This window comes from Engraulis encrasicolus, chromosome 11 (genome assembly GCF_034702125.1).
Source record: "Engraulis encrasicolus isolate BLACKSEA-1 chromosome 11, IST_EnEncr_1.0, whole genome shotgun sequence".
NCBI classification, from domain to species: domain Eukaryota; kingdom Metazoa; phylum Chordata; class Actinopteri; order Clupeiformes; family Engraulidae; genus Engraulis; species Engraulis encrasicolus.
Genome location: NC_085867.1, coordinates 7,498,473 through 7,512,121, shown reverse-complemented (window position 1 = coordinate 7,512,121; position 13,649 = coordinate 7,498,473). Strand labels below are relative to the sequence as shown.

At 44.2% G+C, this 13,649-nt stretch overlaps 1 protein-coding gene across 1 annotated transcript; it reads left to right on the top strand.

Moving 5' to 3' along the window:
* The first annotated feature begins 6,249 nt into the window (after positions 1-6,249).
* On the top strand, positions 6,250-7,734 carry cldn5b (claudin 5b). Its single transcript, XM_063209830.1, has one exon. It carries the CDS (start codon positions 6,369-6,371, stop codon positions 7,014-7,016), a length of 648 nt encoding a protein of 215 aa, XP_063065900.1. The 5' UTR covers positions 6,250-6,368; the 3' UTR covers positions 7,017-7,734.
* The last annotated feature ends 5,915 nt before the right edge of the window (positions 7,735-13,649 follow it).

Below are 13,649 nucleotides of genomic sequence, written 5' to 3'. Positions count from 1 at the left end.
GAATTTGAAGTCTAAAATGTATTGAATGCAATTTCGTTGTGTGCACCGAGCACTGTGCGCTGTGTCACAATGACAACGGGAGTTTCACAGATGGGCTTTCAGATTACTCTAGGGAGATAGAGAGAGAAAGAGAGAGACAGAGAGACAGAGAAAGCGAGAAAGAGAGAGACAGAGAGACAGAGAAAGCGAGAAAGAGAAAGAGAGAGAATGTGTGTGAAGGCCTTCGGGAGTGGAGAGGTTTCCCACATTTCAATGTACACCACTTTGGTGTGGTCCGTCACAGGGAGATGCACGGCTTCCCATCGAAATAAATAAATACTCTTTACCCTTAAAATAAACACTCTTTACTGTAAAACGGCCACTGGCTTCCTCACCCCAGGGGCTTCCAAAGATACTTGTAATTACACATACTGTTCAGTAGGAGGTTCTGGAGTGGGGCCAGGGTGGGTCACGGCCCCTGTAGTTGTTCCTGGCCCCCCCTGTTGTGGCCCCTTTACAGAACAAGCAATGGTTGAAATATTAATTTGAAATGAAAATGAATGAAAATGTAAATACAGTATATAAAATATTTTTTACAGAAACGAATAAACACATTGGCCCCACTTGGACCCACTCGGCCCCCCTAGCAATTTCCGTCTAAAACCGCTATTACTGCAATTACACATTATCTGATGACCCTGCACAGGGACGCTGGCAGCTTTGGCCAGGGCCGAGAGGTAGTCACCAATAAGCGGGGCTGGACTGCCCATCTGGCAGTGCGGGCATTTCCTGTTTTTTAATAAAGTTTTTTTATCATTATTTTTACATTTCTGAAAATAGGGGCCCACGAGGGTGCGGGGGGCCATCAGTGAGCCAGTTCTGCACCGCTAATTATGAGGGGCCCCTTGAAGCCGAAAGTGCCCGGGCCCTATTTCTTCCCCAGTCCAGCCCTGCCTATAAAGCCCTCCCACTCAATACATGCAATGCAATGAAATGAAGAGTCAATCTGTCCTCCTCGATCACTGGGCCCAAGACAACATAACCCTTTGTCACTCCGTCCACTTTTCATGACCCTATGTATCTGATAGCTACTGGATGTGTTCACACACACACACACACACACACACACACACACACACACACACACACACACACACACACACACACACACACACACACACACACACACACACACACACACACACACACACACTAGTCAAGCTAGGCATCCTAACTGTGTGCCACACATGGCGCAGATGGCACGTGAAGGGAAAAGATAAGTCTCAACACTCCCAGAGAGACTGCCAGTCAGGACGGAAATAAAGTAAACTAGGCTAAAATGGGCTGCCTGGGGCAATTCAAACATATACAGTAGTAATACGCAGAGGCGATTCTAGGGTAAGTTGGGGCCCCAAGCGAAAATTCAAAAGAGTGGACATTCAAAACAAATCAGCACTACTGTAGTTGTCCCATATTTGATAGGACATCGTTTGGTTGTTTTAGATAAAAAGAAAAGTGATTGCTATCCTACAAACTGTCCCTTAACCCCTTTGCGCAGAGTCTATGTTATAACCTTACTGTCACCAAAATTGTAATGGCTATGTCTTAACCTGCTACTTAAGGCTCTCAGTAATGTCATAGCAATGTTGTTATGATGTAGTTGAGTATGTTCAGCAAATAGTGAATAGGCCTGCCGGCGACCCCATCTTCACAATGAGGCTACGTCTTAGAAAAATATGGAGCACAATTACATGAGGGGAATATAATGATTTTAGACAGAATAGTGGCAGTATTCATGTTGTACATGTAATGAGTCGTATTCGAATGTGGCCATTTTCAGTGAATATTCCTGTTGCAGAACGCTGTTCCACACAAGTAAAAAAAAGTATCCAAGGCACTCTTCCAAAAAAGTTGAAATAGCTCAATTAAAGGGCTAAATCATTATAGAAATGTTAAAAACGCAGAGAGTAGGGCAGAGTCCATTGTGGAAACGTCACTGGCACAGGTAACAAAAGAACAGTTTGACATGACATTGACAGGAGATGGGCGGTGTCAGGTCATGACGCACCACGCAGGCCTATTTATCGACCAAAAAATATCAACATATAGGACAAAAAATGCAGGAAAATACAAAAATGTCATAGATTTAACTACACTAATCATACAACACATGAAAAGTTACCCATTACCCAATCATAGTAAACTCTGCAGCTAGCCTCTTGAAAGTCTGGTTTTGGGGTATGCCACTATTTTGGGGCTTAATACAGTTAAAATCGTTAGCTGGGGTTTATAAAGGTGGTAAAGTGTCTTATTTTTCATGTAAGCCGTTGTCTTGCTTTAAGACAGGTTAAAAGAGGGAATATGTCGCTAAGCTAGTGAAAGTCAATGCATCCGTGTAGCATGCTACAATGCTACACGGATACATTGACTTTCACTAGCTTAGCGACATATTCCCTCTTTTAACTTGTCTTAAAGCAAGACAACGCTTAACATGAAAAATAAGACATTTCACCACCTTTATAAACCCCAGCCAACGTTTTTAACTGTATTAAGCCCCAAAATAGTGGCATACCCCTTTAACACTGCGCTCAGTTTGAATGTCCAGAGGCACAGACAGACTCAGGAGGCGCCAATGTCACAGCAGCGCATGTGTCCTCATGGCCACCTCTCCTGGCTCTCCTCCTTCCAAACCAGTTGGGGCTGGTCAGATCAGGTGCATGCTGGTCCTCGACAACCCAAACAAGCAATACCACCACGCTACACACACACGAGAGCTGTCAGCAAAACAATAGGACAGATCAAGTAGGCTACAGCATAGTTCCTTCCCTCTAAAGAGTATCCTGCTCTTTGCTATGCTCGCTTGAGTGTTGATGGAACCGGTGACGATGAGCACTCAAAAAGTTCCTGCCTTGTTCTTTTGCCTTGTCTGACTCTGGACTGGGACCAAAAAAACGGCATAGGCCGGCCCCTAACACAGACACAGGCCACTTTCTTACTATATAAGCACTTTGAGACAACTTACGTTGTGATTTTGCGCTATATAAATACAGATTGTATTGTATATTATATTGTAGGCGATATATCTTGACTGGCCCAATCTACTGTATTGACGCTGCATGGGGCAAATTGTGGCTCTAAATTGTGGGCCAGTCCCCAGGAAAACAACAACAACAACAACAACAACAACAACAACAGTACAACAACAGACCTGACGCCTGTCGGCCCACCGGGAAAATGCCCTGTATGCCAGATGTCCAATCCAGCCCTGGTCTCTCTGATTGATCATAAGGAGGACCTACACACCTCGTCTGGGACTCACTAAGGATGCAATAGGTACAGTTTGTGCTCATGGTTTGGATGTTTACTTTGTACATTTTTTGGGCCTTGGCTATGGGTACAGTTTGGTGTCCGTTTTTTTTGCTCTGAGTATTTGAATACAAGGTACAGTAACAACATTACAGATTGTGAAACAATTAAAGCGCTGATGAAATCAAACCACTATTCATAATTTTTATTTGTTAAAATGTAGACGTAGACATACAGTACCAATGACATGATTTGAGTGCCTTCATGAAATAAAATGTTTACTTAAATTCAGAACAACTAAAATGGTATGGTGTGGTATGCCCAGGTTGAATCATGGAAGTGGATACAATCCTAAAACCATCCCAGTGCTTAGATCTTACATGCTACATTATATGTGTCAGACTGTAGGCCAGAGGAAGTTTGCGTATGTAGGCTACGTACTTATGTCTTACCTTAGCAACCAAAAGTCTCTGGTCAAGAAAATGGCAGTGAAATTTCCTGCCATATCAGCCTTCGTTTTTCTTTGAATCTGAACAAGTTTCTGGCAAGTGTTCATGGAGGACTGCTTTGCTTTCACACTGAGTGTGGTGGTAATACTGGAAGAGGAGTGGAGGTATTAGGTCATTCAAAACGGAAACTAAAGTGTGCTGACAATTGAGAATGACTAAGACTTACCAGCTTTCCACTGTCTTCCCACCACACACACACACACACACACACACACACACACACACACACACACACACACACACACACACACACACACACACACACACACACACACACGTGCACGCGCACAACTTTCCTTCTTGGAATTCACCTCCCTGCGTTACGCAATTACTGTAATGTGTAGAGGGAGACCAAAGCATGGATAACTTTCTCCCCCGAAAAATACACCTCTGCTAAATGCAATTTTTACCTGCAGACGGCCATCCTAAACAGCCCAATTGGGCAGGTAATCCCCCAATCTGGCAACACTGATTCTAGTCAGAATGTGAGTGGCGCGCAGTACGTGACCGGATTGTTTGTTTGCCAATGTTTAGTAAAGAAAAAAAACACGCACATCCGTCTTAAAACATGTGTCATCATGTCTGATGAAGGGCATGCTGCCCGAATATTAAATGAAGAGAAACAGGAGCTTGGTGTGCAGACTTTATTTTCAATTTTCATGTTTGGTAATGTGTTACAATAAAAACATCAAGGAAGCAACTTTGGTACTCTTTTGGGTGTGTGCTATATTTTTCCGGTGAAGTCCTGCACAATTACAGGTTGCAAATTACAGGTTACATACTATTGCAAAGTGTGTAATATATACAACTTACGTAAGCTTTTAAAATATATATTAATTCATATTTTTCCCTAACAGTACAGCTGCACCAGCATACCAAGTAATTGAACAACAAGATTCAGATATTCTAGAAGCAACAAGTAGTGTAGCCCAAGGCAGACATAACTAGCTCCAAGTAGGACTAGGAGGTAGTGGTGTGTGTGTGTGTGTGTGTGTGTGTGTGTGTGTGTGTGTGTGTGTGTGTGTGTGTGTGTGTGTGTGTGTGTGTGTGTGTGTGTGTGTGTGTGTGTGTGTGTGTGTGTGTGTGTGTGTGTGTGTGTGTGTGTGTGTGTGTGTGTGTGTGTGTTTTGTCAATGTCTTATGAAACAGAGTTAAAAAATACATGCTCCTTTTTGTAGTGAGTAAATTCTCACCAAAACCTTTATCTTCCCTTTTTTCATTGTTATTTGTTTAACTGCACATTGGAGACTGGTCAAGGTCAGACGCAATTTCAAACTTCTGTGCTCACCCTGCTAGTTTCTAACATAATAACAGTTCTGTGCTCACCCTAAATAGTTTTTTGACAATAAAGTAGGCTACACATGACTTGACTTGATAAAGTAAACCCCTCTAGGTCGTATAGGGAAGCAGACACATCACTCACAATGCCAGACTGGCACAGGATGGATGTTATTGGTCTGGGGATCCTGTGGTCGGTAGGAAACACGTCAGGAGGACAGATGTAAACAAACATGGACCTGAAACAAAAGCTCTTTCTATTCTGATTCCCACGTTTTTGGTCACATAAAGTTTGTGCCTGGGTGTAAACCTAAACTCACAGATACGGTACGGTAGCCTATGTATTTTTAGAATGTGTTTTCACATTTTGTTTAATAAAGCATACAAGCCACTTACAACAACAGTTCTGGGAGAATTAGTGCCTTCCTCGAAAAGTGAACCATTGTGAACCATTATGAGAAGCAGCAATTATAACACATCTTCAGTAGTTATATTTTCTCAAGGCGTGAATGACTTAAGCTATGAGTTTCCATCTAGTAAGCCTATGTGTAGGCCTACTATACACACAACAAAACCTAATCTTAAACTAGGATGCATGGCTGAAATAGTAAATGATGGCGTGGCTTAGTCGGCACTGGCCTGCTACTCAGGTGACCCGGGTTCGATTCCCAACCCAAGTCATTTCCCGATCTTCCCTCTGTCTCTCTCTCCCACTCATTTCCTGTCCCACTCTTCACTGTCCTATCTAAATGGAAAAGCCTAAACAAAAAGGAAATACCGGTAGTGAATGATGATTTTGTGCAAGTGTTGTATGAAGCATACAGATAGTCTTTCCCATTCAGCTTAAAGTAAGAAGTGACAGCATATGGATTCAAATATCAGTGACTGTGACCACCATGACGCAGTGCTTTTCATGTAAATATATTTTCATTTTTCCCAAATGAATCGCAGGAAGGCTGCTGAATCACCAACTATTGTCTTCCTGCCGTTATCATAGTCTTATCTCTCTCTAACTTTCGAGTTTTCGGCTGTTTCCTGCTGTCTGTTTTCCTTTAACTTTTCTGCCTTCTCATTGGCTACTGAGATGCGGACCAAACGCACATTGGTGGAGCCTGAACCGCTTTGTTGGAGTACAGTATAAATTCTCAAGAGAATATCACACGGGCTTACATTTTCATTGGAAGAATTTTAACAAGCCTCGTTTGGACGTGACTAGAAAGAGACAGGCGCGTAACTTACAGATCAATTCTTGGTTAACTTTTGATTTTTAAGCTTGCACAGTTAAAAAAAAATCAAGATGATTTCAGCCTGCTTAGAGTTCCTCGGCTTGGGCCTGTGTGTGGCGGGCACACTGATGGTGATGGTGGCGTGTGGCTTACCGATGTGGAAAGTGTCCGCTTTCATCGACGGCAACATCGTGGTGGCGCAGACCATCTGGGAAGGACTGTGGATGACCTGCGCGGTGCAGAGCACGGGCCAGATGCAGTGCAAGGTGCACGACTCTGTACTGGCGCTCACGCAAGACCTGCAGACGGCCAGGGCTCTCACCATCATCTCCGCCGTGCTCGGAGTCATCGGGCTATCCTTCACCATCGCCGGAGCGCAGTGCACCAACTGCATCAAGACCGAGAGCATCAAAGCCAAGGTGGTGAACTGCGGTGGAGTGATCTACATCATCAGTGGTCTGTTCGTCCTCATCCCTCTCTGTTGGATGGCGAATAACATCATCTCCAACTTCTACGACCCACAAGTGCCCGCCGCCAAGAAGAGGGAGATTGGAGCCGCCCTGTACATCGGCTGGGCGGCTGCGGGGCTTCTGCTGACCGGGGGCACTATTCTGTGTTGCTCGTGTCCAGAACACTTCAAGTCCACGTATCCCATTAAGTACGCGCCGACAAAGAGTATCACCCAAAACGGGGACTATGACAAAAGAAATTACGTTTAAGTTTAATTTTGTCCAACGGACTTATAGATGCTTATTTTTGTGCCTGACAAACTTCACGTGAAGACTGTGTGGCTGACGCACAGCTCACGAGCGCGCATTCCAAGTCGCTCCCAAGAACTGCTGCTATTTTGGTGAAGTCGTGCCATCTTCCAGAAACTCACACCTGCCATGGCGACTTGCTCTGCGCACGGACTGCCAAGTGTTGTGGGGAACACTCTTGTTCGTTAGTCGTGTGCTGTATCAAATTTTACAAGCTCTTGGGGCAGAGCTGTGCCTATTCATTCGAGTTTGTCAATGAACTGAATCTTTAAGATGACTATTTTTTATCTTAGCCTGTTGTTTTTTTCCATATATATATAGGTCAACAGAATGAGTAACTGGTGCTCAGAAACCCCACTGGCACAGTTTACATATGATTTTCCTCCGGCAATTAGACACGGTCTGGTCACACGGACTGTTCTATGAAGCCCATTGAATAGTTCCCATTGTTTGACAGTTGCATACCAGCTATGTGTAGCCTATATTTGGCTGCATCGCCCACTGCAACAATTGTTGAACTATTGCATTGTTGTGTCTGGCAAATTGAAGGGGTTGTAAATATGTTTTGATGTAGTTCCTATTGTATGCCTATTCTTGACATAAAAATGCTTCCATTCCCTTCTGCCCTGTGTAGAAATTGGATGTATAGATTTTAATAAACTTGTTAATGTTTTTCAAATGCTGTGTCTGAAATATCTTGAGTTTTACGAGCTACACGCATTATATAGGCCTACAGTATAATTGCAACCACGTGTCTGTGTTCTCAAAGTTTTAGGTCTATAGAAATATGATGCAAAAAATCTACAGCGATATAGGCTACTTAAAAGCAGTTATGCTCATATATGAATTTCGATAATTTCAGTAGAAATGTAGGCCTATGTTCTTTCCTTTAGGACCTGGCAGCAGCATTTAATAAGATGTATGACTTGAATTTGGGGTGAATGTGCATATTTCTATGAGACAGCTACATAAGGAAACCACCCAGCATAACTGACCTTGATAGCAGTAGCCAGCAGAGAAATTATACAGTCACTCGAGTAAGGATACAGTGATAAAGACCGAACCATGAATTGCCCCCCAGTTTTTCCAAAACAGTCAGGTGGTCTCAAAGGCAATTCCATGTCTGATGACATTGAGATGTCTGAATACAATTCTTGTGAATGATGCCATTGTGATGCCTCAGAATCATATTTTAGTTTAAAATCTGAAAACCCTTTCAGTTTAAAAAAAAAAAGAAAAAACATGCAAGGCTATCAGAATGAAATAGGGAAGGTCCTGCACAATAGCCCCATAGGATCTCATCCTCCCCAGCATTCTGGAGGCTTTACAAAATGGCTCCCGGGTTAGCTTAAAAACATCCTTTCTGGGTCATAGCAACCTCTGCGGCCATCAAAACGAGGTATACAGTCGTTCCCTGGAGGAACAAACCTAAGTACAGAAACAAAACAGACATATAATAAGGTGCCTTTACGCACCTAATAAAACCAAGTCACCAAATCACTCTACAGTAGCCTATTATATTTATTAGGGCTATGTGCACCAGCAACCAGATTCAGATCCTGAAACGTTCCTAACTTTCAAATACTTTCATCTTCCATGCATTTATTTTAGTTAAGCTGTAGACGAAAAAAAAACATAAACCAAACATATATATATATATATATATATATACAGTGCCCTCCATTATTATTGGCACCCCTGGTTGAGATGTGTTTTTTTTAGCTTCCAATTATTATTATTTTTCTCTAAATAATATGGGACCTTAATGGAAAAAAAGAGAAAAATCCAACCTTCAATACAAGTGCATTTATTCAGTGGGGAAAAAATCCCACATAAAGAAATAATTATTTGACATCAAATAATTATGTCACAATTAATTAGCACCCCTGTTGTTAATATTTTGTACAACCCCCTTTTGCCAACAAAAAAAGCACCTAATCTTCTCCTATAATGTTTCACAAGATGGGGAAAAGACAGAAAGAGGGATCTTCAGCCATTCCTCTTTGCAGAATCTCTCTAAATCATCCAGAGACCTGGGTCCTCTCCTCTGTACTCTCCTCTTCAGCTCACCCCACAGGTTCTCAATGGGGTTGAGGTCTGGGGACTGAGATGGCCATGGGAGGAGCTTGATTTTGTGTCTGGTTAACCATTTCTGTGTAGATTTGGCCATATGTTTAGGGTCATTGTCTTGCTGAAAAACCCAGTGACGACCTATCTTCAGCTTTTTGGCAGAGGGCAAACAGATTTTTATTTAAAATGTCCTGGTATTTCAAAGCATTCATGAGCCATGCACCCTAACAAGCTTCCCAGGGCCTTTGGAAGCGAAACAGCCCCACAGCATCACTGACCCACCCCCATACTTCACAGTGGGTATGAGGTGCTTTTCAGCATGCGCATCTTTCGTGGCACGCCAGACCCACTTAGAGTGTTTGTTGCCAAAAAGCTCAATCTTGGTCTCATCTGACCAAAGCACACGGTCCCAGTTGAAGCCCCAATACCGCTGGACGAACTCCAGACGTTTACGTTTATGATTGTGGGTGAGGAAAGGCTTTCTCCGTGCATGCCTCCCAAACAGCTTGTTGGCGTGTAGAACAGCGCCTGATGGTTGATTTGGAGACTTTGTGACCCCAGGATGCTACCATTTGTTGTAATTCTGTGAGCTTTGGAGATATTTTGATTTCTCTTACCATCTTCCTCACTGTACGTGGTGGCAAAATAAACTTGGGTCCTTGTCCAGGCTTGTTTACCACTGTTCCAGTTATTTTGAACTTCTTAATTATTCCTCTCACAGTAGATATGGGCAGCTGCAGTTGAGTGGCAATCTTCTTGTAGCCTCTGCCTGACCTGTGAAGGTCGACGCACATCTGCCTCACTTGTATGCTGTGTTCCTTTGTCTTTCCCATGTTTAAGAGTGGATAAGAGAAATGGCCTCAGTGTCACGTCATATTTATACCCCAGGGAAACAGGAATTGATGAATTACTAATTAAATGTTCCTACATACTCTGGTAAACTTTGTAAACTACTGTAGAAATGACAGAAATGCTTCAATTATATTTATTTCCTGGGAATTGTTAAGGGTGCCAATAATTGTGGAACAGGTGATTTAATGAAAAATAATTATTTTTTAGTCAGGGATTTTTTTATTTTCCTACAATTCATTTGAGTTGAAGGCTACATTTTCCTAAAATTTTCAGTGTGACAGTATTCTTCTGCAATAAACACTGAATTTATTTTAAGGCTTTTAACACATCTCAACCAGGGGTGCCAATAATTATGGAGGGCACTGTATATAGCTATGTGTAGGCTATATTTGGCTGCATCGTTCACTGCAACAATTGTTGAACTATTGCATTGTTGTGTCTGGCAAATTGAAGGGGTTATATATGAAGACCTCCTTGTGGGGCAATGCAGGGATGAAATAATGGGGTATGTATGGACTAATATATGTGTGACCGCTGGGAAATGAGCATAGCATAGCTAGGATGCATAGCTGGTGGCATAGGTAAATGAGAGGGGAGGGTAGAACAAACAAACAAACAAACAAACAAAATGGATGCGTTGTATGTGGAGGAGAGGAATGTATAGGTATGTAGCGGAGTGTATGTTGGAGTGCATATGAATAGATGCATGTGTGTATATCTATTGTATGTGGATGTCTGAGGATGTTTAGCCTATGTGTCTGTGTGAAGATGGTGTCTACAGCAAATGAGATGTGTATCCTACTACAAGGTCTACAGTCTAATGTGAAAACAAATATTCCCATGAGAAAATAAAGAATCGAATCGAATCTGATCCTCCTCCTCATCATCACCATCACAGCCTTTTCACACCACGTACAAGAGGAGTTTTTGGTAGGCTGTGCTCATTCAAAGTCAATTGTTGCAAGTGCCAGAAAAAAGTGTCCGACAGTTTAAGAAGGTGGGTCTGCACACTGCCGAAAAAATATCTGTTCAATAAACGTTATTTTTTGAAGTGTATTCCACATTGTACAGACCTACCTTCTTGAACCACGAACAATAGGGTCACCATCCTTGTCCTTGGCCTGCAGGCCACAAGGTCACAGGTGAACAAGGCCGAACGTGACAAGTAGACATTAGCCACTCAGAAGATCTGATGGCAAGTCATTGACGTCCACTCTGGCTCTGGACAATAATAATAAAAAAACACCCACGTCATAATGACCCAGTTTTCCAAGGCCGGCCAGTGGGTCCAGCCCAGGCCAAATATACTGGGGCAGAGGTATCAAGCTAGCAGTCCTGGGGTGGGCAGTGCAGTGTTTGTATGTAGGCTATAGGTCCTAGGTCTGCAGAAAACAATGCTGTTGCTGCAATTATGATATGCGATTATCATCTCGACTCTCTTGTTGCTGACGTCACGTCAGGAAAAGTCTCGTTTGGCCCGCCTGCATGCCTGTGTGATCTAGGCCAGGGGGAGAGTGGGGTGGAGAGCGGGGGAGAGTGGGGTGGAGAGAGGGGGAGAGGGGGGTGGTTAGGGGTGGAAACCTTTGACCCAATTAGGGGTGCAAACAAGAGCATCAGGGGAGGAACAGGGGCCAAGACCAGGGCAGACTCCAAACCTCACATGGGCAGTCATCAGGGGTAAGCAGTTAGGGCGTCAGACTTGTAGAGCAAAGGTTGCTGGTTCGACTCCCAACCTGCCTGCATGATGTAGGCCAGTGGGAGAGGTGGGGAGAGGGGTGGGGGAAGGGAAACCTTTGACCCAATTAGGGGTGCAAACAAGAGAATCATGGGAGGAACCGGGAAGGGACCAGGGGGGGCTGAGACTCCAAACCTCACATGGGCAGTCATGGGTAAGTAGTTAGGGCGTCAGACATGTAGCCCAAAGGTTGCAGGTTCGACACCCAATCCGCCAGGTTGGTGGGGGGAGTAATTAACCAGTGCTCTCCCCCATCCTCCTCCATGACTGAGGTACCCTGAGCACGGTGCCGTCCCGCCGTACTACTCCCTTTCGGGCGCCATTGGGGGCTGCTCCCTTGCATGGATCAGGCATACATGCAATTTCGTCATGTGCAGTGTTCACTTGTGAGCTGTGGAGTGCTGTGTCACTATTACAATCGGAGTTGGAGATTCCCAGTTGTGCTATCACACCACACCCCACCCTCCCAATTGCCCCAGATCACCCAGACCAAAGCAGGCGACCTCTCCCTCCGATATGGGTGGGAAATTAGGCGAGCCGCCATGTACGACAGCAAAAATAAGAGAGCGAGGGGGAGAGAGGGCTGGGGTGGGGGTGGTGTGCAGGGCTGGACTGGCCATCAGGCAAAGCAGACATTTCCCTGTGATTTTTTTTTACCAATCTGAAAATAGGGGCCCACAAGGGTGCGGGTGGGTTCTGCGCCGCTAATTATGAGGGGCCCCTTTAGGCCAAAAGTAGCCTGATTATCATCACCTTTCAAATCTCTTTGAGACTTGGTCTGACCAAGGCCATAACAATTACCGTTTCCGAGTTCCCGTTTTTTCGGGAGATCAAAACGACATTTGCATGCTAGTGGGGTGAGCTGGTGGTGGTGGTGGAGCTGGGTGTTGGGGGGGGGAGTAAACACGCTAATCAGGCCAGAGCCTCATTTCCTGTGTCCGTATGTAATGGATTCTTGCACGTTCGAGCCGGCTTCCTCCTTCGCTATTATAACTGGCCGGGTTTCCTTAATGTGTGTGTGATGCAGACATCTCCCGTAAGCGATAACCCACGTGTGTAGGCCTATCTAACATTGTATCTGCTTGGGAAAGGACCATTAAATACACACCACATGCTGCATACTGGAGCCCTATATATGCAAAAGAATTGAGCTCAGGTTGGAAAAAGGCCTGAATCGGGGCTCTATACTAAGAAGCTGGTTCAGGAGTAAACCAGGTTAAGTTGAGAGATAAATCATCTAATAGAAGAGCCTGGAGTCCTCGTTAAGAAAATGAGGACTCAAGGCTCTTCTATTAGATCAGTGGTTCTCAACCTTTTTTGAACAAACACCCCTTGACCTCATCATAAGCCTGCCAACGCCACCCTTAGCATTGAGAAATAAAATAGACTGGGAACTAAGCCTCGCCCCCACTCAACTATACTCTTCTCAATGCCCCCTAAGGCTCCCCAACGCCCACTGGGGGGGCTGTAGCACCCCCGTTGAGAAACACTGTATCAGATGATCACTAAGAGGGCGTGGCCTGGCTAGGCAAGACCCCCCCATACAGCAGTAGATCTCAGCTAAGGCCCCCCTTATAGCAAGCATATTAACACTGCACCAATGGACCACTTCTGTCTTCACACTGCTCTTCACATCTCTACGTAGTGGCACACTTCTACACCAGGCCACAAGCACAGGCAGAGGACGGTAGTCCCCATATTGGAAGGCAGCCATGCAGTCACATCACCCGTCACATCACCCGTCTTTGCTTCTTCTTGCATTATGTGAACTTGTCAAATTCCGACTTTGTTGTGACCTTGACATGAAGACATGAAAATGGCAGAGTTCTGCCTCTATGTCTTCCGGCTGATCACATTACTGTGTCCAGCTATTATCGTTCAAATGTTTTAACTGCGTATTTAACTATATCATTTCCTTTTATCAGTCACCATTTGTT

Bases quoted from the DNA above. Each gene is read 5' to 3' on its own strand.
- cldn5b (XM_063209830.1), top strand. From the start codon at position 6,369: ATGATTTCAGCCTGCTTAGAGTTCCTCGGCTTGGGCCTGTGTGTGGCG.